Source organism: Cynocephalus volans, chromosome 2 (genome assembly GCF_027409185.1).
Source record: "Cynocephalus volans isolate mCynVol1 chromosome 2, mCynVol1.pri, whole genome shotgun sequence".
Lineage (NCBI taxonomy): Eukaryota > Metazoa > Chordata > Mammalia > Dermoptera > Cynocephalidae > Cynocephalus > Cynocephalus volans.
The window spans coordinates 213,545,965-213,572,605 of record NC_084461.1 but is presented as its reverse complement, the minus strand read 5'-3'; the positions used below and the strand labels follow the sequence as shown (position 1 = coordinate 213,572,605).

General features: G+C 48.4%; 2 protein-coding genes across 5 annotated transcripts in view; both read right to left on the bottom strand.

Moving 5' to 3' along the window:
- Positions 1-1,191: 1,191 nt before the first annotated feature.
- On the bottom strand, positions 1,192-6,396 carry MRPS24 (mitochondrial ribosomal protein S24). The gene is made up of 4 exons (XM_063087975.1): positions 6,336-6,396; positions 6,187-6,255; positions 5,861-5,972; positions 1,192-4,711 (listed from the first exon to the last, which is right to left on the bottom strand). The coding sequence occupies exons 1-4, from the start codon at positions 6,378-6,380 to the stop codon at positions 4,428-4,430; spliced, it is 510 nt and encodes a 169-aa protein (XP_062944045.1). The 5' UTR covers positions 6,381-6,396; the 3' UTR covers positions 1,192-4,427.
- A 7,279-nt stretch (positions 6,397-13,675) lies between these two features.
- Positions 13,676-26,641, bottom strand: part of URGCP (upregulator of cell proliferation) — a 30,389-nt gene continuing 17,423 nt past the window's right edge. For 2 of the 4 annotated variants that reach the window (XM_063087972.1, XM_063087970.1), the window contains exons 2-6: positions 22,016-22,042; positions 21,650-21,720; positions 19,285-19,335; positions 19,031-19,069; positions 13,676-17,027 (exon numbers count right to left, since the gene is read on the bottom strand). In XM_063087972.1, the coding sequence (XP_062944042.1) occupies positions 14,434-17,027; positions 19,031-19,069; positions 19,285-19,318 (2,667 nt within the window). In that variant the 5' untranslated portion in view covers positions 19,319-19,335; positions 21,650-21,720; positions 22,016-22,042 and the 3' untranslated portion in view covers positions 13,676-14,433. Of the gene's footprint in view, positions 17,028-19,030; positions 19,070-19,231; positions 19,336-21,649; positions 21,721-22,015; positions 22,043-26,641 lie in introns of those variants that run through there. The other 2 variants (XM_063087974.1, XM_063087973.1) reach the window with 2 other exon arrangements.

Here is a 26,641-nt window from a genome sequence, read left to right as displayed (position 1 = left end):
AAATCAGCCATGGTGGTAGGGGGTGGTTCTTACACCACAGAAATTGGCAGATGCCTTCCCCTAGCCACTCCTTACCTGCACACCACTGCCCATAGGCACAGTGGGGGCCAGTGGCCTAGGCAGGTTTTCCCATGCTCCTTCCCTTCTGCTATCTCCAGGGCAGGGCCTGGGAAAGTGGGAATCTACATTAGTCATGACCCATTAGTCAACCTCCTTGTGGTAATCCTGACCCCAAAGCCCCACTTTTATCCCCTTTCTCACGTCCCCTGGAAAGCTGGGCTAAGGTATTCTGCTCCCAGAAGGAGCCACACATTCTCAGGGGAGTGCATTAGCAAAGATCAGCACGGGAAGGGGCACAGGACAGCTAGATTTGGAAGGCAGGCAGGAGAGAAAAGTCAAGGAAAAAAGGCCCAGGTGAAGCACTAGCACGGAGCTCTCCAAGATCTGCCCTGTGCTCTTGTGCACCAGGAAATACACTGGGGACCCAAGACAGAAGGGCCACTGTCCTCACAGAGCCTGCTGTTTGAGAGGCACGGGAGGCAGATAGCAAATAAATAGCCATCAAATCTCTCTTCCATTGGAATTCGTGATCAGTGCTGTAAAGAAACCCACAGGAGGGAGCCTCATATGACAGTGATACATTGCAGGATATGGCTGGTTTAAGTCCATGTCTGCTACTGAGTGAGACTCAATTAACACCTGTTTTGGGCTGACAAGTTAGCTCAGTTGGTTAGAGCACAGTGTTATGACACCGAAGTCAAGAGTTCTTCCTTGAAGGTGGCCCCTACCAGCCAGCCACCAAGAAAAAAAAAACACCTGTTCTACAAATTTAAAGAAAAATGACTTAAATTGACATCAAAAGATTGAGTAGTGTATTGCTTTCCTATTGCTGCTGTAACGAATAATCACAAACTCTGTGGTTTAAAAGAACACAAATTTAATATCCTACGGTTGTGGAGATCAGAAGTGTTAAAAGAAAAACTTTAGACAAAGGGCCGACCGCGTGGCGCACTCGGGAGAGTGCGGCGCTGGGAGCGCAGTGGCACTCTCGCCGTGCAGGTTCGGATCCTATATAGGGCTGGCCGGTGCGCTCACTGGCTGAGCGGGGTATGGGCGACGCCAAGCCAAGGGTTGTGATCCCCTTACCGGTCACGAAAAAAAGACAAAAAAAAAAAAAAAACTTTAGACAAATGGAATTCAACAGTTTAATTAAGCAAAGAACAATTCGCAAATCGGACAGCCTCTGGGGCTGCCATGTGGTCGGATGAGATTTACAGACAGAAAAAGGAAAGCGAAGGACAGAAAACGGAAGTGAGGCACGGACACAGCTACACGGTCACAGCTGGGCACTGCCTTATTTGGACATGGTTTGAACAGTTGGGTGCCTGTGATTGGCTGAGACTTGGCTACTTGTTATGAGAGTAGGTTATGCCTGTTTACATATTAGGTTACAAGTTAGGTTACAGTTAATTATGTCCCAAGAAAACTCTAGGTCAAACTTAATTTAACAGAAATCTAAAACGATAAAAGCTGGAGATCAGAACTAGGCAGCCTGTCCCAGCCTCTCATGGCCAGTGGCCAACAGCCCAGGAGCACCACTGTACCACTCTAGCTTCATGCACAGGCCACCCTCGTGAACAGACCACAACTGAAAATGTGTATGTTTCTGTTTGCTTTATGGCCAAGGGCCTATTGGGTGACCTGAGCTTTTGGTGTCCCCTGAGGGAACAGTGCAAAAGCTCACCCACAGTCAGTGGCAGCCTGAGGCTCCAGGGCCCTGGGGCTGTCCTCCTTTTCTCCAGCAGCCTGGCTCTCTGGAGAACCCTGACTAATACAGGACCCTTATGATCACAGTGAGCTCACCCAGATAATTTAAAATAATATCCCCATCTCAAGACCCTTAACATCACATTTACAAAGTACTGTACTCACAGGTTCTGGGAATCAGAATACTCACATCTTTGGGGCCTGTTGTTCAACCAACCCCAGTCGAGAGTCGGGGTCAGGGTCATAGTGGAATAAGGGTGAAGTTGAGAACAGGGTTGGGGCAGGATGAAAGTCCAGGTGTTGTTAAAGGTCACACGAGGATCAGGATCAGTGTGAGTCACGTCAAGGTCAAGGTGAGAGTTGGGTTAGGGTCAGGTCACCTTCAGAGTTAAGTGTCATGGTGCAAGTTAGAGACAAGGGTTAAATTCAGTGTAAGAGTCTGAGAGAGAGTGATGTTGAGCTTCAAGGTGAGATCAAAGCAAGGATATATTTAGGGTTGTGGCGGGCAGAATAATAACCCCACAAAAATGTCCACATTCTAATCCCTGGGATCTGTGAACGTGTTATATTACATAAGAAAGAAGGAAAGTTGCTAATCATCTGACCTTGAGGTGGAGCGATGACCCCGGATTATCCAGGTGATCCCAATGTAATCCCAAGAGTCCTTAAAAGTGGAAGAAGGAAGACAGAATCTTCAGAGTGGTGCAATGTAAGGATCTGACGTGCCACTGCTGGCTTTGAAAATGGAGGAAGGGTCACAAATTAAGAGCACAAATGGCCTGGAGAAGCTGGAGGTGGAAAAGAAACAGATTCTCCCCAACAGCCTCCAAAAACACAGCCCTGCCTCCAGTGAGGCCCAGTTCTGACTTCTGGCCTACAAAACTCTTAAGAAATAAATGTGTTGCTTTAAGCCACTGATTATGGTAATTTGTTATGAAAGCAATAGAAAACTAAAACAACGGTCAATATCAGGGTAAAGCACAGGGACAAATTCATGTGAAGGTCAGAGTTAGGGGCAGAATCAGGCCAAGGTCAGGTTCAAGTCAGGGTCTTGAGTCAGGGTCCAGGTGAGTCCCAGCACCTGAAAGATAACCAGTTTCAGAATTGCTGAGTGTTAGAATCAGGGTCAAAGGTAGGGTCAAAGCAGAGTGAGTGACGGGGTCTCCATGAGGGTGTCAGGGTGAAGATCAGGAACACGTTATAGGTGAAGGTTGAGTTTCAGGGTCAGAATCTGGCATAGGGATGAGTCAAATTTAAATGACTCAGGGGCCGACCCCGTGGCTCACTCAGAAGAGTGCGGAGCTGGGAGTGCAGCAGGGCTCCGGCTGCGGGTTTGGATCCTATATAGGGATGGCCAGTGCGCTCACTGGCTGAGCACGGTGCGGGGCGATCCCCTTACCGGTCACAAAAAAAAAAAAAAAAAAAAAAAAAAAAAAAAAACTAAATAAATAAATAAATGACTCAGGATAGGAGTCTGGGTGAGGGTCGTAGTCAGAGTAAAATTGAGCATCAGTGCTAGAGTTAGGATGCCATCAGGCTCATGCTAAGGTTCAGGGTCCTTTAGGTTGAAGTTCTGAGTCAGGGTCTTGGTCAGGGTCAGGTACGGAGTGAAGTTCAGTGTGAGCACACATGATTCAGAGTCAAGGTTAGGGTCAGTAAGAGACATGACTGGGAAAGGTCCACGTGAGTGAGGTGAAGGTCAGGGTTAGGGAGAATCAGGATCAGGGTGATGAGTCAATATCAAGGCAAAGATCAGATCAGGTTCAGGGTTAGTGTGAGTTAGAGCCACTGTCAAGTTCAAGGTCAGGATTAGGGTGTGTCAGGTCGAGGCTTGGAGAGAGGTGTCAGGGTCCTTGTCAAAGTGAGGACTGAGATCGGTATCGGTGAAGCTGTGAGGCTCAGCAATCCTTTCCCCACTTCCTAGCACCCTGGGCTGGTTTTTGTGGATGGAACTGTCTGAAAAGCTCTTCCCCATTTACCTGCATGTCTACCTCCATCACCTGCTTGAAGTCTTTAATGCTGCCTCATCTCCTGTCCCGGTCCACTAGGATATAGTGACAAAGGCAGTGGTCTTGGAATGGAATGTTATCCTCATTCATAGGTTCCAAGCACTTAGAAGAGTGCCTGGCACAGAACAGGTGTTCAGTAAAAGTTTAATAAATGATGAGTATGCACTAACGTATTTCTAGAATAAAGTACATCTGAAGTAAAATATAACAAACCATTCATAGTAGGAATCTCTGGCATAAAATGACAACAAAGCTTCACAGTTGACTTATGTCCATATTCTCTTGATTTTCAAAAAATTAACATTGATTACTTTATTATCATCAAAAATGGATTATTCCGCTTTGAGAGAAAATAAAAAACTTTAGGTGGAGTGCCTGACAGAGCGACTGGCACAGGTACTCACTGATCTGTTTAGCTGAACTTCAGACAACCAGCAGCCTTCCTGCAACCCTGGAACACCCTCAGATAAACCCTACTCTAGTTCCCTCACCTAAAGAACAAAGACAAACAGAGGCAAATTGACACAAAGGGTCTTTGTTCAACAGCGACTGAGAAATGAGGGGACGCATTTCCCTGTGCTCCATGTCCCTCCTTTCCCACACATTTCTGTCCTCTGCCGGCTACAGCTTCCTGCGAATGAAAGGGTTGTCCTAGATGTACTTATACACAACCTTCGAGGGCACAGTTTGGAGGTGGAGTCGCACAGGACACTTGTAAAAGTGGGACAGCAGGGTCTCGCTGTAGCCCACGAGGAAATAGAACTTGTGCGGGGACAGCTGCCTCAGGATCAGGGCACAGATCTCCACCTGGTTAGCCCGGCGCTTCAGGACCACCTGGTCAGCCAGGCAGCCTGGGAAGGTACCCAGCATGAACTTGCGAAGGAAAACATCCTCCACTGTTCGCTCGGCAGCATGGTCCTCTCCATCCAGGTTACCTAAAGCGGGAAGGACATCAGAGAAGAGTCAGCCCTGCTGCCCTGGGGACCTGCCGAAGCTCCAGAGTTAACATCCAGAAGCACTGGGCACTCAATTCCACCCTCACCCCCAGCCTCTTCTCTTTTCTTCTACTAATGGAATAAGAAAAATAACAGTTTAATGTTCAAAGTACATTATTTCATTAATTCCCAAACTAAACTTGTTAAGTAGGTGTTTTCATTATCCTTGTTTTACAAAAGGGAAGGCTGAGGCCTGAGCGAGAGCACAAAACTCGGGTGATGCCTCCACCTCTAGCCCCTCTTCCAGTCTTTCCTGGCTGCACTGGTCATCCCACGGACCAGACAGATGAGGCCACCACTTTTGAGATTTGGAACACTAGTTCTCTCACAAGCCAGGGCCACGGCCTTCACCAGAGGATTCTCGGTGTGGACCCCAGACTCCTTGCAATGTCTGTTGAGTCTCCACACCCAAGGCCAGACCTCAGAATCAGAACCTGAAAGGGTGGGGGATGAGATTCTGTATTTTTTTGTTTTTGTTTTTGTTTTTGGTGGCTGGCCAGTCTCTAGGTCAAGTGTTCAGACTTGCTGAGTTTGTGGAGTCGCTGCTCTGCCATGTCCCAGAATGAAACTTGAAAGCGCCCAGAGTACTGATTTGCGGGTTACAAATGAATAAAGTAGAAGAATTCCCAAATATGGAACCCAGGAATGATGAGGATTGACTGTGCGCACTTGTAGAGAAAACTGTTTGAGTAGAGATCTGCATTATTCAGAACACACGCTTCCAGGTATCAGGTTCTATGGGGGCTTCACTGCTTTCATTGCCTCTGCACTATTTTACTTCTCTGTAAATTACAGGTAACTAATGGCAACGCAAAATACTTTTTGTCTATAGACGTGCAAATCATTTCTGTTCAGCAGAGGCTCAGGTGAGTCCCCGCGCCCCATGGACAAAGTCAGTTTTGCATACATCTTCAAATCCACTTCAACATTCTGGGCTATATATGTCTCTGCTTGTTAGCGTCTCCTTTAAACCGACTTAACCGATTTCTGATCCTGACAGTAATTGCGGAGTTAAACCTGTTCATTCCGTTTGCGTGACAGTGACTGGGCGCTCCTTCCGGAGGCCTGGGATCGTGCTGCCGGCCTCACCTGTGTGCAGCGACAGCCAGCCCTTGCGGTGGGCGATGTAGTGCGGCGCGTGCGCCTCCTCGTAGCTCACTGGCTTGTCCCCCTTGCCCACGCGGACTCGGGCCGCCCGGTTCTAGGAGCAACAGAGGCTGTGACTCTGCGGGACCCTGGCCCCGGACCCCCGCTCCGGCCCAGCCTCCGTACCGCACCCGTGACGCCAGCCTCCGCCCCACCTCCTGACTCTGGCCCCGACCCCGATCCCGCGACCCGACCCCGTCTCGCCTCAGCCCCGAACCCAGATCCCCACCTCGCCCCGACCCCGGACCCGAACCCCCGGCCGCGCTCACCTTGGCGCAGACCGCGGAGGTGTGCAAGGCGCGCCAGGCGCACGGCAGCTCTCGCCTCCAGGACAGCGCCTGAGGGGGAGGGGACGTGAGACGAAGGGACGTGTAGGACCCCACCCCGACCGCCGCGCCCCTCCGCGTCGCCCACTCACCGACTGCCCTAGCCCCAGCGCTCGCCCGCACAAGGGCGCCGCCATCTTGGCCCACGCGCAGAGCACGGGACGTACCACGGCGCCGCGCGGCAGGGGGAGGTGGGCGAGACGGCCGCGGGCGAGACCAAATGGAGCCCGCGCGGGTGTGCGAGCGGGGCGGCACCACTCACCCTTCCCCTGCAACCCGTCGAGCGCTGACTCTTGCGGCTCTCCGACCCGCCGCGGTCGCTGTTTGCGTCAGCTTTTAGCCTCGGAAATTAGGTGATGCAAAACGTGAGGTTTCCCCTCAGAGAGCTCGCGCTAGTAGGGGCTATGGGTGTGCCGCCCGCCGGACCCCCTTCTGCCCAGCCGTGGCCCTCGTTTTTCCCAGGTCAGAGAAATTAGGCGGCTGAGCTATGTCTCCAAATAATAATTTACCAAAAGAAAAAAAGAAATCTCCCGGCTTTTATCCACAAAGAAAAAAAGCATGCTTTGGCTAAAACTCTACCCAGTTCTTCAAGGAGGAATTAGGCAGAGGGTAGAGTTTGCCCACACCATGACCATACTATGGCGGCTGCCCCCTGGCAAAGGACAATTTTAAGTAAAGCGGGGGAAAGGCTGGAGAGCAAGGAAATTTCATGGGGTTATCGCAGGGCCTGTAATACTCAAACCAGAGCTGCCACTGTAATTGGTAGCCAGCAATTGTTAATGTCAGCGGGCAAGATGGCAATGCTGGATATCTTAGAACTCCTCAGTAAGCGAAAAAACGCGGGCCCTGCAGTCAGGCCCATGCATAACAATCTTCGTTCAGTTAAGCCTCGGTTGTGTTATCTGCAAAATGGGCTTTATTAATGGTATTACCTCGTACAGCCGTTGGGATCAAGACAGCATCTAATACATGATAGCTGTTATGGGTTATGTTAGGTTGAATCATGTGAAATTGCCAGTATTTGGCCGTTTGGGACTTAATGGTACTTGCAGAGGGCCGCGGTTTCCTGTCGGAGGGGCATAAATGATCATCTGCGGGGAGGGGCGTGGAAGTGAAGGCCGGCGTGAATTGCACAAGATGGCACTGGGGAGAGATGGCACTGGGGAGAGGCAGAAAGGGACCTAGACACAAGTCTCTTGACTTCAGTCCATTTTCTGTGATGAAGATTCTCTGACTGCTGGAAGCTGGGTCCTCAGAAAAACCTTAATAAATCCACTTCACTAGAAACGCTTTATTCTTAATGTTCAAACTGTGGCCTCCAACTGTTCCACTTACTGGATAAGGGGACATAACAGGGATGAGGTGCTCTCCAGTCCACAACACTTTGCAAACATAAGAACTTTCAACTTTTCCTAAAGAATCCTTTTAAACTGACAATACATTTTAAAGATTTCCATAAAGTTTGATAATTCTACCTTTTGTTAAGTTATATAAATCTGCTCCCAGGTGATAAGCAACATGGGATCTGACATCTGATTGCCCAAGTCCAAATCCTGGATGTACTGCTTCCTGGCTATGTGACTTGGGCATGTAACGGACCTCCCTGAGCCCGTTTCCCTCACCTGTAAAATGGGGACAATAATGGTTATTGTGAAAATTACGCTGTAAAATGCCTGGCAGAATGAGCAGTTAAGAGTTTAAAAAAAAAGGGTCCCTTATATCTAAACATCCTCACATCCTCTTAGGGAGATGAACCAGCTATTAAGGGTTTTGTGCAAACTCACAGCAACACCACCCTGACCAGAGACAAGGAAGTGGGGTCAAGAACAGATAGTTGGGCTGAGTCTTGAATCACACGGGAATCAGATAAAAGGCAAAGGTGACAAAGGCACTGACACCTATCCAAGGTGCGGGTGGCAGCAGGAGACAGGGGTTGCTGGCCAGGTTAGCAGGAGTCACATCACAAAGGCTGTACTTGGGAGTTCAACTTTTGCCCTTGAGGCAGTAGGCAATATTCTGATCGAATCTGTGTTTTTCTCTATTCAAGCCACTCTCCATTAGGCATGAGGTATCTCCCAGGAATTCCAAACTAACCTAGATCTTTCCAAGCATCATAGTGACCACTTCTGGGGTTCAAATACCCTGTTACCTACCATTTGTTTATCATCTTTGTTTATTCCATGCCTTGTTGCAAAAAAGGTATTGGGTGGTTCTTTGATTGGGGGGAGGAGTTCATGTGGATATATTTATTTAATTAAAATAACTTAAAATGACATTTTTTAATACATTAGTTTTAAATCACCATTTAAAATTTTTAATGGGGATATTTTATTTTTCTGTAGCTTTCATTTGTTGGTGTTTGGATGCAGGCTGCTTCTCCCATCAGTCCTGCCAAGGTGGCACATTTCCAGGTTTTACAGATCAGAAGGTGGAGGCTCAGAGACTCACTTGAGGTTACGGTGCCAATAAACGTTGGCAGGCCTTCTGGTCCATGCACTCTTTCCGAATCTGGGGCCCTACTGCAGCACTTGGTGGGGGTGAGGGTTCAGAACCATGTTCAGATGGGGGACTGGCCTGGGTTACTGTGGCTCATCTCAGATAGCTCCCAACTGGCCCTCAGGAACTGCCTGTATATGGAGCAGTCCCAACCAAGAGCAAGGGACCCTATATGAAGGGCCCATCTGTGCCTCATGGCGCCTAATGCAGAGGCAGGGTGTACAACTGTTTTTTCTCAGAGGAGAGGGAGGCTTTACTCTCCACATGACAGCCAGGAGCCAGAAGATATGTCTATGCTCTCAAAGCAGTGGTTCTCAGCCCTGACTGCATGAGAGTCCACAGGGAGCCACACCACCTCTGTGAGGAGGGGAGCAAGCAGCCATGTTTTAAATGCCCCTTAGATGATTCCAGTTTGCAGATGGAGTTGAGCATCATTGTCTTAAATTCATAGTTTATTTGGGAGACTCCAAAAGCCTGTACTTGTAGAGACCCCTTTGGGGGCGAAAGAAAGCTGTTGGATGCTCCTTAAACCCCTTTTCTACCATGGGTCCTGGGAAACCAGTCCAGGCCTGCTACTCGTGGGCCACCAGGCAGAGAAGGGGCCTGCTGGGTGGTCTGGACTTCTTGGGAATGGTCTGTCCACTTGGGTCAAGCGCAGCCACCATGAGCTCACCCATGTGTCAGAGGACACAGCACTGACTGGGCTGTGGAGAGAGGCTGTATGAGAAGAGCCTTCTCAGCGTGCCTGTACTCCCAGCACAGTCCAGCCTGGAGCACAGTGCTTATTTCCTGTTGGCAGGAGGGTTAGCTGAGACCCACTCTTGCGGGTTCTCTTTACAACGCCTGACTTACCCTAACTCAGAACTGCTGATGCTTTACACTTTGTTTTTTCTGGCAGCTGGCTGGTATGGGAGATGAACCCATGACCTTGGCATTACCAGCATCACACTCTTCCAAGTGAGCTAACCAGCCAGCCTACTTTGTACTTTGTGAACTTATGTTTTTACTCTACTCCTGGTAATTCATTTTCTCCTAATAACCAACCCATTCACCAAGAGGAATCCCAGAGGCTCTCAGCTCTGTTCTGGGGAATAAGTCAAACCACCACTGAAACCCCAGAGTTAAAGCAGAGAAATGTTCCAGGCCACAGACAACCAGATGGCTCTGAGCCTGTGTTTCCGCGAGGGCTCCTGCTCCATCCTCCCACCCCATGCTCCTTCTGTTGAGGCACAGGGAGGAGGGGCTGGGTGCTGTGGGTCAGGTCCTATAACTACCAACTTCACCTTTGGGGCCCTGAGGAAATCCACTCTGCTGACATCAGAACCTCAGATAATTAGAAACTCCCAGTGCCACACTGGGACCCTCCCTGGCCTAAAACAACCCAAAGGGGCCAAACCAGGGCTTGGGATAGATGGAATCCACCTTAAGAGAGACAAGACAGAGGAATGGTCCTCATGTGCACAGGCAATGAGACCTCCATGCCCTGGTTGTGAGAGACTGTGCTACATCTGGACATGAAAATGGGGTCAGATGGGGAGACAATTAAAACATGGCAAGACAAGGAATGAAAGAGAAGCATAGAAGGGCCCCTGACACGAGCAGGTGGGTGTGAATGGAGGAGGGACTGGCATCAGAGGCTGACCTGAGAGAGAAGTGCCAGCCAGGGCCAGCCAGGCGACAGCAGCCTGGGGGAAGCCATGGGAGAGGGCAGAGTTGATGAAGCAATGGCAGGAGAACTAGGATCAAGGTCACCTGGGCCCTCTTCTGTGGTCCCGACTTATCAGTTCTCATAAAGCTGCACTCTGGTGTAATTTTGTTGGAGTCTTAGGAGAACTCAGGATAGGTTTATGGCTAAACCATTTTTTATTACCAACTCAGAAAAACAGAAAGCATTTTTCCTTACTGGGTTAACTCACCGTATCTGAGGAGTCAGGGTGGCCACCAGATCAGGTTTACATTGATACAGAATGCTCAACACCAGCCTGCTGGCTACTGTATTTCAGTAAGTCTAAGACAACATCGATTAGAAGACAGTTTGAAATGCCATTAAGAAAGAAAAATGGCTGCAAATTAAGGTACCATTGACTAATTACATGATGAACTCCAATTTGACATGTTAAAATGTTTGAGGCCGATGTGGAAGGTGTTGAGTTTCCTCTGCACAACCCTGCAGGCGTGCAGGCTGTGTAGATGCTGTGTTGGACACCTTGCTTGTCTTGCACACAGACAGGCTCCTCCACAGCCACAGAGCAGGCCCTGCCAAAGCACCTTCCATTACTAAGCAAGTGCTGGCAGAGGGAACTAAGGTTTGGAGAAGTTGAGTAACTTCGCTCAGAGGTCATGTAATTAGTAGAAAGCAAGGCGGAGGTTCAGAACCAGGCTGGCGTCCGTGAGCTGAAGCGAGCTCTGACCCGTCTCGCGGGAGAGGGGCGGGAACGGGGCGGGAGCTGCTTGTTCCTTGCCTCCACCCCCAGGCCCACCTCCTCCAGGACGCCACTTGCTTGGTCCACACCAAGCACATGGCCATCCTCTCGTGAGCAGCCTGCCTCCCTGTGCACCCTTCTGAGTGGCCCTCTCATCGCTAAGCTTGGATCCACAAACGTTAGCACCCAGCAGCCCCGTGGCAAGTTCTGGGGCCTCTCAGACCCTGGAGATGTCTTCAGGTCTGGTGTAGGAGGGGTCTCTGGCTGTGGTGACCATCCAAGAATGGGTAGGGCAGACTGATGCTTAGTGTCTTGCGCTCCAGGACTGCCAGGCAAAACCTAGGTGTTGTACAAATTTGAATCTTTAGAGCAGCACTGACTTGGGGGTCTGAAGGCAAATCCCCTTCACAGGTCCTATATTTGAAACATCAACCCCTCAAAAAGGGCAAGGGGACCATGTAAGTGACTCTTCCTGGAAAAAAATCACTCAGCTCCAGGGTACCCTCACCTGTTCCTACATCTGAGAGGAGCAATGGACTTTCGACTCTACCTAGGCAGTTCCAGAATTCCTCGGGTTCTGCTCAAGGCTGCCCGGCGCAACCTCTTGCTCCGAGTCTGTTAGATACAGTCTTTAGACTTGACTGTTTTCAAAAGTTTAAATGCTTCCGGGCAAGTATTTGATGCAATTTAATGGTATCTGGTCCTGGGAACGTGTGGAATAACCTCCCTGATTACTCAGCAGTTACTCTGATCTATTTTGGATCTTGCATCTTTTCTTTTTCCAGAGAGGGGTCTCGCTGTGCTGTTTGGGCTAGAGTGGAGCAGCTATTCACAGGCACAACCCCATGCCACCTGTGATCAGCATGGGAGTTTTGACCTGCTCTTTTTCCAACCTGGGCCAGTGCATCCTTTCTTAGGCAAACTGGTGGTCCCCCATTCCCAAGAGGTCACCATAGTGATGCTGAACTTAGTGTGGCCACCTGATCAACATAGAACACTACAGCCCACAACTCCCGGGCTCTAGTGATCCTCCAGCCTCAGCCTCCCAAGTAGCTGGTACTACAGGTGTGCACTGCCATACCCTGCATCTATTTGAAAATCTGATGAAAGCTATGAACTCTTGCTCCAGAAAAAAAAATGCATACACCTAAGTTTCAAAGATTGAACCTATCTTTGAACAATGGACAGATCCCATGTAAAGAATCCTTAATTTGTAAGTACCCACTAGGGCTGGCTTCCCTGTTTCAGATTTTAGGAATAGCCTGAATCAATCTTTAAGGGAACTGTTTACATTTGACAATTCTAAGATAGGTTTCTAGTGTCTGAATTTGGGGCCTGGAAATATCCTGGGTAAAATTCCTACAGTGCTGAAGAAGCCTTTGGGTAGCTTCTGTGACTCGGGTGGGAAAGAAAGTTTTCGTATTTCCAACTGAACCAATGTCTTACAATCTGTGTTATTTCATTGATCCAGGACAGATGAAAAGTTTCTAGAGCCTGAGGATTAGAGACTGTTTTTGAATTTCAGAAAGGAATGGTCTTCCTGTACTAGCAAAAGATCAGGTTTGCAAAGTTTCCTGAACTGCTTTCAGCCCGTTTCATGCATCTGGAACTAGACTCCAAGAATGCAAGGCCAACACTTTGAACATCAAGGGAGCGGCAGGTCGAGCATCCTGGGACTCAAGGAAGCCATGGCAGGCAGGCAGTATGCCAAGCACCTTCACTAAGAAAGGCTACCAGTCCCCAGCTCAGAGTGCACTGGAGCCAAGGGCTCCCTTGCTGAGTCTAATAAAAGGAGTAACAAGATACATAGTAGGATCTCCTGTCACCGCCTGGGGAAGGACCTAGTGTCTCTGAAGTCAAGAAACACAGAGGGAAGGAGTCTTCAAAGCCCAAGCAGCAAGGCTCAGAGGACCAAGCAGAGATTCCTAGAGCTGGTGGGCTTCCAAGGCTCAGAGAGGTGATTAAGGCCCTTGGGGAGGGCTGTACAGGCCAGGACTCCAGCTGGAAAAGTGGCAGGGCAGGAGCCCCATGTCCTTGGCCAAGCATTGGGCTCAAATGGTGGCAAGTGGGCCATGGGTGACATCAAGAATGTCAGAGGAGGGGATGGCACTGATGTGGCAGACAGAGGTGGTCCTGGAAGCTATGGGAGCCTAGAGGAGAGGAGAGGTTGGAAGAGGGGCACAGGGTGTGTGTGCTAGAGCCATGTTCACACATTGATCCCACTCCAAGTGCAGGGCCGAGCGCTTAACTGCTCTGGCCCCCTTTTCCTCACCTGTGCAACGGGGTAATGATGGAGACACCTTATAGTTACCGTGGAGAGATTCAGTACCATTCCCCAGTAGCGGCCTGAAGAATGACTCTATGCTCAAGAGAGTACATGACATGGCATTTTTGTATGCACATCGCTGAGGTGCCCCCCATTCCAGATGCTCTCCTGCATGCCCCTCCTTAGACAGATGCTCTTTGCAAAACAGAAGATTACGGCACAGAGAGGCAGAACCTGCCCATTACTCTCGTGAGCATTCACTCATTTCATTTATTCAACAAACATTTATTAAGCCTACAGTGTGCCAGGCCCTGGGGACAAAGAACTGGATAATGTACAGTCCCTGCCCTCAAGGAGCTCACAGTCTGGGAAGTGGGGGCGGACATGTAAACACACAAGTTACAACGCTGTGTGAAGTGTGTAGCAGAGGTATAACAAAGTGCTGTGGGCAGAGAGAGTGCCTGGTGACCTCTTCCTGGGGGGCGCAGGGAAGGCGACACAGATCAGTCAATAAATATGGAGCCATGGTAGTGACTACACAGAGCAGGACCACATCACCAAAACATCTGAATGCTGGTCCACAGGGAGGCCCTTGGGTTGGGTGGAGACAAGGCCTACTTCTGCTTCCTCTGTCCTGCCCAGCCTACAGCAGCTGAGGGAGCTGTTCCCCTCTCCAGGGGCCAATGAAAGAGAGCAGCTGCTCAAAGGGCTAGCCCCACAGGCGCCTGGACAGGTGCTCAGAGACCATGAACAAATTACTGCTTGTGTGTCTCCCCCACCCGGGGCCTTTTGTGTTCCCCAGAACATCTCTGAGCTGGTCTGGGAGGTTACCGCCTTTCTCAACTCTGTTGAGGAGACTCCAACCCTGTCTTTTGCTTGTCTTCCTTCTCACGTGGATCATGCACCTGCCACTCTCAGGTGCCAGGGTGCAGCCCCGTGTGGACACCCCATCAGAACAGGCTGCCAAAGCAGCCTCCCGCACCTGAACTCCGTTGCTCTCAACTCTCACAGCCGTCTCACCAGCTCGATGAGCTGCTGGATGTTTTTGTTCTGGTTAGACAAGCCATTCCTGATGTTTTCTAGCAAGCATCTCTTCAATTCAAAAATGGCTTCACTGTACCCCAAGCTGACAGCAGCCATGGGAGGCGCTCCATGCCACAGGCCAGGGATGTGCCAGACGTGCTGCTTCTCAGGGTCGCAGAAGGCCAGGCCCGCCAGTGTCCGGAAGCCATCACCCTGCTTCTCCATTTGGGCTGCAGCTCTGCTCAGGTTGCTGGGTGAATCCAGGAGCTGTCTCCTGTCTCTTGGCTTGGGGCCGGGGGCAGACACATCATGGAGGTTCTGGTACACAAACTGATAGTTGGGCATGTGCCCTGTTTTTTCCAGTCTCAGAAATGCATGCAGAATAGCTGGTGGAATGTCCCTAGTTTCAGCTAAACTGACCATGGTGACGTTGCTCAGCCCCATAAGCAGAGTGGCCAAGGAAGCCTCCAGCTCAAACCTGTCCCCAGCCGAGGTCAAGGCCCCACTTATCAACCCCCCTGAGTCTATCACCAGGATGTGGTCACAGCCCAGGTCCTGGCTGAAGCCCTCAGCCACTGTGATGAGCTGCATGAAGGCTCCTCGAGGACCACAGCTCTTCCCTGTGGCAAACCGCAGCCCGAACATGGTGTTGAGAAGCGTGGACTTCCCTGTGCCTGGCACCCCCAGGGCCGACAGGACCACAAGGCGCGACCTCCTCTCCAGTTGGACATGCAGCTCCTTCAGGAGCCCCGTGACCCAGCGGACAGGGATGCTCAGGGTGCTCCCATCAATCAGCTCCAGCGGCAGCCCCTTCAGCAGCAGCTCCAAGGCCAGGCCTGGGAAGTGGGCAAAGCGCCTCTGGCCTGCCGGCAGCCTCCCTGCCTCCACAAGGCAGCTCTCAGCCTCATAAAACTGTCCCATTTCCCGCAGGAAGTGCTCCACCCCCAGGGGCTCGGGCCAAAGCGGCTCACTCAAGTCCAGAGTACCCCCGTGTTTTGGTCGCAGGGTGAGAAGTGTCTCCGGGGGTTGTCTCAGCCGAGGCTGGGCTACCCGCGCCAGCCCCCACTCCATCCACCGCAGGAAGTACTGCTTCTCACCCAGAGAGGGGCTGCTGATCCCTGTGATGAACTCCTGCACCCCTGAAGTGGGGTCGTGGCCATTCTGCTGCATTCGAAGTTCCAGCAGCCGCCGCCTCAGCTCAGCCCTGTGCTTCTCGGGAGGGTCCGAGGCCCACTGGAGCTGGCAGAACTCCTTCTCCACTTGGGCTGCCTTCCTCCAGGGGTCCCCTTGCAGTCGCAGCTCATCCCTTCGGTAGGCATCCGAGTCTTTGATTTTCCTGGTGATCCTCTCCATCCGGTCTTTTGCCTTCTGACATTCCTCACAGTCCTCGTCAACTCTGAGGCCCAGCTTGCGGGCTGCGTGCGCCATGTCCTCCACAGACACCCGCCTGCAGGGGGCCCGCATCACGTTGCCGACGATTGTGCGGATCCTCTTCACAAAGCTCTCACTGTCGGTGCTGCTGACCTTCACGAGGACGTGCGAGTGGTCTATTTTCAGCACAGGAATGAGTTTGTTCAGGAATCTCAGGTTTGTGTTTCGCTTACCACGGTAGGGACTGAGGATGAAGTAGAACCTCGTGGTTGGTTCCTTCATAGAATACAGCAGCTTGTACTCCTTCCTGCTGATGTTGTCTGTCAGTATAAACACTGCTGAGGACACTTCCGTCAAGAGCTTAAACTGCAGCCAGTGAGACCCAATGTCACCTCTCAGGTTCAGAAAGGCCACAGGCTCAGGGAAGATATCCAAGTCCTCCCTGCCGCTGGGAAAAAACCAGGAGATTTCTACCAACCCATCTGCGATCTCCCGGGGGTTGGTGCCCAGGTTGAGGTCCCGATGCCAGAAGCAGTCCCACTGCCGGTGGCCCGGGCTGAGGACAGCGTTGAGCAGCTGGGACTTAGAGTTGCTGCTGACATCCATGCGCACGAAGGCGAAGGTGGGTGTCCTGCACAGAACCACACTGTCTTCTCGGAAGCTGCCCACCCCCCGCGGGGGCTGGGCCCACCATGTCCGCAGGATGCCCCGTAGCGCCCACAGCAGAAATGTGTGATAGTGGTTTTCTGAGTCAGGCAGCACAAGAGGAAGTGCGAACTGGCAGAGGGACATTCTCAACACTACTTCCTGTTGCAGGAAGCTGTCTGAGGACAGCAGGAGGGCGCAGAGAAGGTCCAAGGGGTTCACTGGTGTGTCGGGGGTTGGCAGCTCAGAAAAAGAGTAAATGTCGGCAGCAATGTCGTCAGCCGGGTCCCAATAGATGACCTCCTCTTCCATCTGGTGCTCCTTCTCCATGGGCCTTGCGTCCGGGGGCACATCCAGCACCATAGTGGTGTTCCTGGCTTCTGCATTAAGGGCCTGCAGCTTCCTGAGGAAATTCCAGGGCAAGTCTTTGGGAACCTGAGGGGCCCAATTCTTCATGCTGTCAAAGCTGATCTGCAGAGAGTCCTGGAGGCTGAGTTTCTGGACCTGGTATGTCTCCAGTCCCAAGAGTGACAGCATTTCCTGAAGCCTGCTTCTCTCCACTGTGGAAAGAAATCGAGACATAAGCGCTCACCCTGCAATCCTGAGTCAGGGCCAGGGTACCACTCATGACGGAGAGCCCAGCCAGGGGTCAGTGATGGCTCCCTTCGGAGAGCAATGTGCAGGCATGGGAGGCCAAGTGTGCCCGAGGCTGACCTGAGGTCAAAGCACAGGGTGGAACCCCTACATCAAGGTAAAATAATTCCACTCCAACCACAGGTATGTGTGACAGTAAAAAAAGGAAAGAAAAAAAGGACACTGAGGAACCACATTTAAGTACTGAGAGAGTTCATGTAAAAGTCTAGATTTCTAGTTTCTCTAGAAACCTGAAAAATCTAACAACATTACACTCAAAATTAATTGGCTAGAGTGGAAAGCACATGCCCCCTAGATGCTGAATGCAGGCCCCACCTCCCAATCAGAACCCACTCCCACAGGATATTTATGTGCTTCCAAACCCACACTCCAGGACCAGCCATGAACTCCCTCGTCCTCACCCCACACTACAGGACCCGCCCCGGGCTCCCTCATCCCATCCCACACTCCAGGACCAGCCGTGGACTCCCTCATCCTCACCCCACACTCTAGAACCAGCTGTGGGCTCCCTCGTCCTCACCCCACACTCCAGGACCAGCTGTGGACTCCCTCAACGTCACCAGGAAGTTCCCACAAGGGACAATATCACTGATTCACTCTCTGGTTTTCAATTAATGCTCTTTTCTCTTTGCAAGTTGGAGAATATTTTAAAGAAAAACAGGAAAATATCACTAAGCATAGAATGTCCATAATCATAGCTAAATAACCATTTTGCAAATCTGAGACCAATAATGCAGTTTTTAATTTTAACTGTATTTACATGTTCAGTGCAGACTGTTATTAAGTGTGCTCTTCTTTGTACATATATTCAAATATCACCCTATATAATATAAACTCTTACTTGCTAGATGCTCAGTACAATACTATCTCCAAAAGTTCTGTCCAACATCCCAGGTCTTGGCCTGACATCTTACCAATGTTCATACCACATATAATTAGTTCACTTTAAATGTTAATGAACAAAATAAATAAATACAAATCCCACTGAGCTGCAGACTTTTCTCCAGTTCCTTTCTCAAGAGTGGAAGCAATGCATGTGATGCTGCCTTACAAGCTCAAATAAATCACAAGGGGAAACCCTGGTTGATCCAGCCCTTCTCCTGTTTCCCAAGAAGGTCAAGTGGTGGTTTCAGGACCACTTCCCAGGTGGCCAGCAGGACTCACAGCACTGGACACAGGGCTCAGAGAGTTCTATGGGCAGTCTGGTTGCAGAACTGCCCCAGAGAGTACAGGGGACCTGTGGATTGACTGATTGCAAAAACAAAGAACTGCATGGGAAAGAGTCACACTGTGGCAGAAGTCCTTCACAGGTGTTGTTCAGGCTTCCTAGTTCTGCCTGAATGAAACTAGGGACACCATTTTTCTTGGCTAGATGTGAAACAACTGTTTTTATTTTTTAAGTAGCATGGTAGTAAAAGGCAAGGTGGAAGACCAGAGTAAACAAACCTATTTATATATGCACCCATGCCCACTGTGTTGGGCAGGCTGTTTGGCAGCTTTGGGCAAAGCCATTCATTGGACCCGATGAATGGTTTCCAAAGCTGGCCGTGCATTAGAGTCACTTCAGGAACTTGTTAAAAATGAATCATTCCTGGCTTCTTCTCCAAAGATGTTAATTCACTACAGGCAGTGGGTATGGTTGGTGGGGGGTGAGGGGTGGGAGTCGGGGCTGGTTACTCTATATGATTAGCAAACTCCCTAGGATTTTTTTCTTTTTTTTTTTTTTTAAGCAATATCATTGATAGTGCATAAAGGGTTAATGCACTAAGACATCCTAAATCAGAGTGCCCTGCCTCCCCAGGTGATTTGACGCAGTCAGGTGTGGGAACCAACTGCCTAGATAACATCCCCTCCAACGGGACAGGAAGCTAGAACACAGAGAGAAAAAATATAAAGAGAAAAGGCATACCTGTTGGAAAGTCATTGTCCTGAGCCTCATTTGTACCATCTATGGAAAAAGCAAAGGAAAATGAAGTATCAATCAAATAATGTGCCTTTGATTGACATAAAGTAACTTAAACTAATCCCAGAATCCTCCCTGCTTTCTTACCAAGGTAACAACTTCTCCCATTTGTGCAAAATATAAAATCCCAATTATTTTTCACTTTACCCATTCCCTCTCTTTCCCCAATTCAATTTGTTGCCAAATCCTGTAGTTTCTACCTCCAGAATGGAACTCAAAATCATCTCCTTCCATTTCTCTCCATTCCAAATCTAGAAGGAAAAAAAACCATGCAGTTAGCTTCATCAGCAAGTTAGAACTTTCTATCAAAAAGTTCAAGCAAGGATATGTGGCTGATGTTTATTTTTAGTGCTATTACTGGCTTTAGTTCATCCTATATAAATTTTACTCTTCAACAACAAATACATCACAAAACTGTAATAGCTGTACACAAGACAGAGATTTGCTCTAGGATATACTTCTTGTGGAATTTACTAAACTTTGTGAAAATAAAAAAAATAAATTCATGAAACATATAGGTTAACCTTTGATTTCAGAAATTATTTAAATTGTAAATTGATATAATTCCTTGGTGCAATTTCAAGATCCATCACCTCCTATCAAACTTATATCTATTCTATCATAAGACCTGAGGTCTGTAATCATTTTAAACGATATTGACATCAGAGCACAAATAAGCAGGGAAGGAGCAGAGTAGGGGAAAATTGTGACTTACAAGTAAATTGTTATTTGTCCAATGTCTCTAACATCATGATAGGTTATCAACATTAATATTTTCATTATAGAATGTATTTAATTTAGTGCTATTCAGACATTTACATTGGCAAAAAAGACCTTAAAACCCTATATATTTGGAGTTGGGTGAGCAAGATTTTTCTGTGTGTGATTTTTGATCCAAGTAAAAGTATCATCTATTCCAAATTTTATGTTTTGAAAAGTTTATGAATCAAGAAAAGATTCCGGTATTTTCAGAATTATCAATTATCTCATGACTCCCACATAATCAGCCAGATAAACCTAACATTTCAAACTGTCTTATTTGATGATGTCTCTGGGAGTTAGACATGTGAAGAGCTGGAAAGAGAAAAGGAGAAAAAGAAAAGGGGGTTCAGAAAGCATGAGAATATAGGAGAAGACACAAGATGACCCACATAGACCAAACCCCAATACCAAGCAGTCAAAAGACTACTTCATTCTAACTCAAGAAAAGACATCAGAAGAATTTTTCCAAGAAATCCAAAAGGAGAGAAAATGGTTAGAGAAGTGAATCGGAAAATCTAGAGTTGCCAGAGATGGGGTAGAGATGACTCTGAGAGTATTTTTGAGCTGGAATCAGTAGTAACCTTCAGATTCGGAGAAAACAGGGCCTTGCTTGGTTGGGGATGGGAAAAAGCTCTCATGTGGATCCGAACAGATGACAGGTAGATGAGGTCAAGGACGCAGGAGTAGCCAAAGAGTCAGGGCTACCAAACTAAGAAAACCACTGACTAGGGGTGGAGAGAGCCTGACATTCTTCAGCCTTCAGCAGACTATGGAACGGGCGGAAGGGCCCCACATGAGGACACAAGTCAGCAGCACACATGGGGGCCAGCATGGGCTTGGTCCCCTTAGCCAAGGTTTCTCTTACCAGGAAGTGGTCTAAATGTGACACAAGCTTAGGCTCCAACACAATGGGAGCCCTGGGTTCAAGTGGAACACAAGGGGCAGAGTGTTGGCCAGGCCCCACCACTGAAAATGAGCCCAGTAAGAACTGTTATGAGCCGGGCCGAGCCCGTGGCGCACTCAGGAGAGTGAGGCGCTGGGAGCACAGCGACGCTCCCGCCGCGGGTTCGGATCCTGTATAGGAATGGCTGGTGCACTCACTGGCTGAGTACCGGTCACGGAAAAGACAAAAAAGAAAAAAAAAAAAAAAGAATTACTAAAAAAAAAAAAAAAGAAAAAGAACTGTTATGAGCCGCCTGCTGGAACTCAGGTGGGGTAATTTAAACCATTTTCACCTGTCAAACTGACCTTCCCCCCAATTATTACAGTACCCAGTACTCACCCTATAGGAGTTTTTCACTGAATTTTGGAATACTTGTTATTGGGCACTAAATGGACATTCAAGCCTCCATTTCACACCTTGGGGCTGTTAGCATTAAGAGTGAGGTTTGGATATTCACATGCAAAAGAATGAAGTTGGACCCCTACCTCACAACATACACAAAATTTAACTTAACATGGATCAACAAGCTAAATATAATAGCTAAACCATATAATTCTTGGAAGAAGACATGCAGGTAAATCTTCATAACCTTGGATTTGGCAATGGATTCTTAGATATGACACCAAAAACCCAGGCAAAAAAAGAAAAAATGATGAAGGATGAAGGATGCTTAAAAGAATAGATGAAGGATGCTTAAAAGGCCCTTAGATGGAATCTTCTTGTACAAGGAAACATAAAAGGCTTAAGCTTATTTATTTTTGATGTCCATGATCCCCAGCCCAGGGAGGTGCTGGAACCCAGAATCCCAACGGAACAAAAGAAATTCACCTGCTTCAGAATGGGCCCACGTCTAACTTTACCTGCAATGGCCACGGCTGTTTGTCTCTCTGACGCTTTTATCTCTGGGGCCACTTCTCCCAAATCTGAATGCCTGGAATAATTTCAGAAGAAAATTATAATAATGAAATATCACTTTCACCTATCAAATTCGCTACATACGAAAATCTCTTGGGGATCTTTTAAAAACTACAAACCCTGGGTCACACCCCAGATCCACAAAACCAGAATCCCTGAGAGCTGATCCTGGGCATCACTGCTTTTACAAGTGCCCTCATGATTCTACTGTGCAGCCACAATTGAGCAGCACTGTCTGGAAACACCAGCACCCTCAGAAACTGCTGCAGAGAGCAACATAGCCACTCAGAAAGACAGAAAAATATACATACCCTTTGACCAGTAATTCCACTTCTATCCTACGGAAATAATTAAGATTTAGTTACAAAGATGTTGATGCCAGCTTTACATATAATAGCAAAAAATTGGATGCCTTTTAAAATCAAAGTCCAGTAACAAGGAATGACAGTCTTATTCTGCAGCCATTACAAAATATTCTACAGATTTCTTTTTGTGGACAAATAGATGTTAGATGAAATGTTATGAGAAGATGCGAATATGTTAATCGGTGGGGGGAAAAGTCAGATTACATAACAGTATGTACAGTATGATTATAATTAATAAAATTGTGCATATTTATCAATAGCTGCATATAAAGAAATCTACAAGAATGTTGATCAAAAGTTAATGGTGCCCATGGTCAGGGAGGGGTGATACTGAATTCTCTTAAGCAGGTTTGATTGATAACTGTAATCCAGTTAAGAACAAATTGGGCTGGCCAGTTAGCTCCGTTGGTTAGAGTGCAGTGTTTCAACACCAAGTCAAGGTTTCAGATCCCCTTACCTAAAGCCAGCCACCAAAAAAAAAAAAAAAAAGACAAAGAATAGACTATTTTGGGTATCATAGGAATGAACAAATGAATCAATGTGTTGATTGTGCCAGGAGCCAGGGTTGTCACTGTTGAGAAAGCACATACAAATACGGGATGGAGGAAGTTACAAAAGAACGTACAGAGGCTTACAGGAACTGGAGGTACTGGTGTGAACTGTGATTTCTACATGTGTGCTCATATGCACATGTATGCATCTGTGCAGATGTGTATTTGTGCATGCATGTTTCTATTGTGTATATGCGTGTACACATGCATCTGTTTCCTAGCTATGTCCTTACCATAAGGGCAGTGTGCACACCTGGCACCCTTTAATACCATCCCACACTAAAAGAAACAAGGACTCCTTGGAGATCCTGGCAGATATGAGGGCTGGGGTAGGCAAAGACCAGAGGAGCCTGAGCATCTTATTTCAGAAAGTCAGGAAGTGCTCGCAAAAGTGATGGGGCACATCACAAGACATGGGAGCCAACCTGCGGGGCTCCCACTGGTCAAATCTGGGACAATGTGAGCACAAACATAATGAAATACAGTAATTAATTTAAAACCATGGAAAAACATGAAATAATGAGTCCATACAGATGATAAATAGATAAAGAAATGGGGAAAAGAGAGAGCTCTTGCTCACAAGAGAATGCTACATGTGGAGGGGCGCTGCAGTCAGAATAGGTCATTTTGCAACCATCATAATCGAGATTGGTTCAAGCAAGAATAAACATCAATGCTAGGTCCTGAATATTAACTCTCCAAGGAAAATGTGGATGAGGAGCAAGATACTTGCCCAGTCTTAAAATGTTTCCTCATAAACTGCCTACAAGGTGCCAGGGAGAAAATAAAAAACAGTAATTATACAATGTAGAGCATGGGCAACATTCTGACTGGGTAATCGAAATGAACCTCAATAATGCAGTGCCTGTCCTATTGTCTGACTCATGCCTGCTCAGTTTAGGTCTTCTGGGCCACCCTGACCTGCACTTGTTTTCCTAATTAGCATCTTTTGCTCAACACACTCCACTTCCTTATTCACTTAACTAATCATGAATATTTTCTCATATCCTTAACAACTCTGGAAAACATTCTACTTTTACTATTGGAGGCAATTTTTTAAAAGGTAAATATGTTAAGGTGGCCCCAAAATATGAAGATAAAATCACTCTCTAGAAATGAAACTAACCACCTCCATCACTTGCAAAAATAACCTAACCCTGTCTCAGCAAAGGTCTGTCAATAAATTGCTTAAACACAACAAAACAAACAAACAGAAGAGCCTAAGTCCTCTGAAGCCCCCCAGTGGGGGCTGCCTGCACAGAGGCAGCTAACCCATCATCCTTGGGGGCTTCCCCACACAGACTTCTCTGCAGGGCAGGGTGACCCCACAGCCACCCTCACAAAGTCCAGGGTGTCTACGGCTCCTTATCACTAAGTTAGCAAGTGGATGTGCTGGTTTGTCCAAGTCTGGCTGCAGGAATCAAGACACTGACCAGCTTCAGGGCATAGATGGACTCCAACCTGGGACCTGCCAACCAGGGTGGCCAGCTGGGCCTCCCCCTGGGAGCTCCTATACCGTAAATAGCATGTGGCTGGTCTTGTCCCTACTTCTGGCAGGTCCGCTTCTAGCACCCCTTACTCTGGAGGCCGTCTGTCTTGCTGTCTCTCCACGGAAGGTGGCACAGGGCTAAATTTGTCTTTTTTTTCTCTTTTTTTCCTTTTCGTTTCTTTCTAACTGCCCAACAGAATTACCTAAGGAGCTTTCTACTAACATCTGGAGATTCCGATTCAGCACACCTGGTGTTCGATGCGTAAGAAATGATCAACCAGGCAAATCGCGCCTTTGTTGTTCCACTGACCTACCTCAGAGTCGCGCTCTCCTGGGGCAGTGCCCATCAATGCCCGGAATAAGCAGGGCAAACCCTGTGAGCAGGGCCCAGTTCTTGTCTTACATTCACCATGAATTCTTAGCAACAAACCTTGCTCCTTCACTGGGTGGTGCCAACAAAACAAGGAGGCCCAGGAAAATGATCCTGAACAAGAGGAGTGCTAGAGATATCTGAGTGCAACTATTCACCGCATTATAACCAACAATATATCATTAACTGCTCGGATAATAAAGAGCCGAGCTCCATTGCTGACGTTTGATGCCAACAGCTTTCAAGTCCCCTCCCCATTTGCCCCACATCTGGGCCAGCTGGCAGAAAGCCCAGAGGCCCCCCCTCTGGCACTGGCTAGGAACCCTCATGCAGGTGCCACCTCCGAACCGAAAGAGAACCTCAAGCCAGTTGCTCTGCCCCAAAAGCCTCACTATATGAGTAATAATGCTTTTCAAACCCTCTTGGTGTATGCTGTGGGTTGAACAGTTCATCCCCAAAAAGTAAGTCCAAATCCTAATCCCAGTCCTGTGAATGTGACCTGACTTGGATATAGGGTCCTTGCAGATGTGATTATTAGATTAGGATGAGGTCATACTCGGTTAGGGTGGGCCTCTAATGCCATAACTGGTGTCCTTATAAGAAGAGGGAAATTTGAATACACGGAAAGAACACGATGTGACAACGGGGCAGAGACTGCAGTGAGGTGTCTACAAGCCAAGGAACGCTGAGGATTGTGGGCACCACTGGAAGCTGGAGAGAGGCCTGGCTGGGAAAGACTCTCCCTCAGAGCCTCTAGAAGGAACCAGCCCTACCAACACCTTAGTTTCAGACTTCTAGCCTCCAGCACCATGAGAGTATAAATTTGGGTTTTTTGGAGCCACCCAGTTTGTAGTACCTTGTGACAGCAGCCATAGGAAACTCATATGGCCTATGTGTGGCTTGACAGCTACATTAGCTTCCACCTTTGTCTTCACATGGCTTTCTCCCCTCTGTGTGTCTGTCTCTGTATTTCTTCTCTGCTTCTTATGAAGATACCAGTCATAATATGTGAGAACCCACCCTAATTCAGGGTGACCTCATCTTAACTAATCACATCTGCAAAGACCCTATTTCCAAAAAAGGTCACATTCACAGGTATTGGGGGTTAGGACTTCAACATATGTTTTGGGTGAACACAATTCAACACACAGTAACATCCAAGCCAAATCTGGGGAAGGGGCATCCCACCTCTACAGGGTGAAGACATGCTTTGAAAAGTTTAAGGCTCACTGTGCAGCAGTAGGGGCCTGGCTAAGAAAATGTGCATGAAAGGTTCTATCAAGTAACACACAAGGACAAACAGATGCCAGATATTATAACACTGGCTCCTGGGATGGGGAGGCCAGAGTGACAGCTGGACTCCAGAGCGATGATCACTGCAATCCGCGCTACCTGAGAGTGTTCGGAGGCGAGAATCGCTTTCTAACAAGCAGCCAGTCTTTGCCAAGGGTTCAAGGCTGTATAAGTCACACTGTACAATGGGAAACGGGGCTTTAAAACACAGCCCAGATTCTCCAGGAGCTCAAAGGAGAGGTAGGCAGCAAGACAGAGGAGCAGTCTTTGCACAGACACTACTAAGCACATCTATACTAATCTATAAGAGGGACCTCCCTGCCCTGCACACCTCACGAGGCTGCTGCAAGGGTCCGAAGAGATTTACGAGCGTGAAGCAAGTCAGTGTCCTCTTGAACTTATCACATATTTATTTACTGCTAGGAATCTTCTAGGTGTTTGGGACACATCAGTAAAGGACAAAAATGCCCTGCTCTTGGCTTTCATCCAACAAGGTGAGGGGAGGCTGACAATGAACAATGACTTTTTTTTTTTTTTTTTTAATAGGATACACTAGATATTAAGCACTATGGAAAAAAGAAAGAGTAGGCTACGATTAGGGGACCAGGCATGTCAAGAAGTGGGTAGGGGACAGATTGCTGTGTTTGCAGGGTGGTCGGAGTGGTCTGCTGGAGAAGGGGCTGTGTGCGTATAGGCCTGAAGGAGGCAAGCTGCGAGCCACACGCTGCTGGGGAGAGGAGCACAGGCACCATCAGGACAGGGCCTGAGGGTGCTCAGGAATCAGCAGGAAGGCCCATGTAGCTGAGGCAAGGGGAGAAAGTGACCAGTGAGGAGGAGGAAGTGGCAGGAGAGGCCAAGAAGGCTGAGTT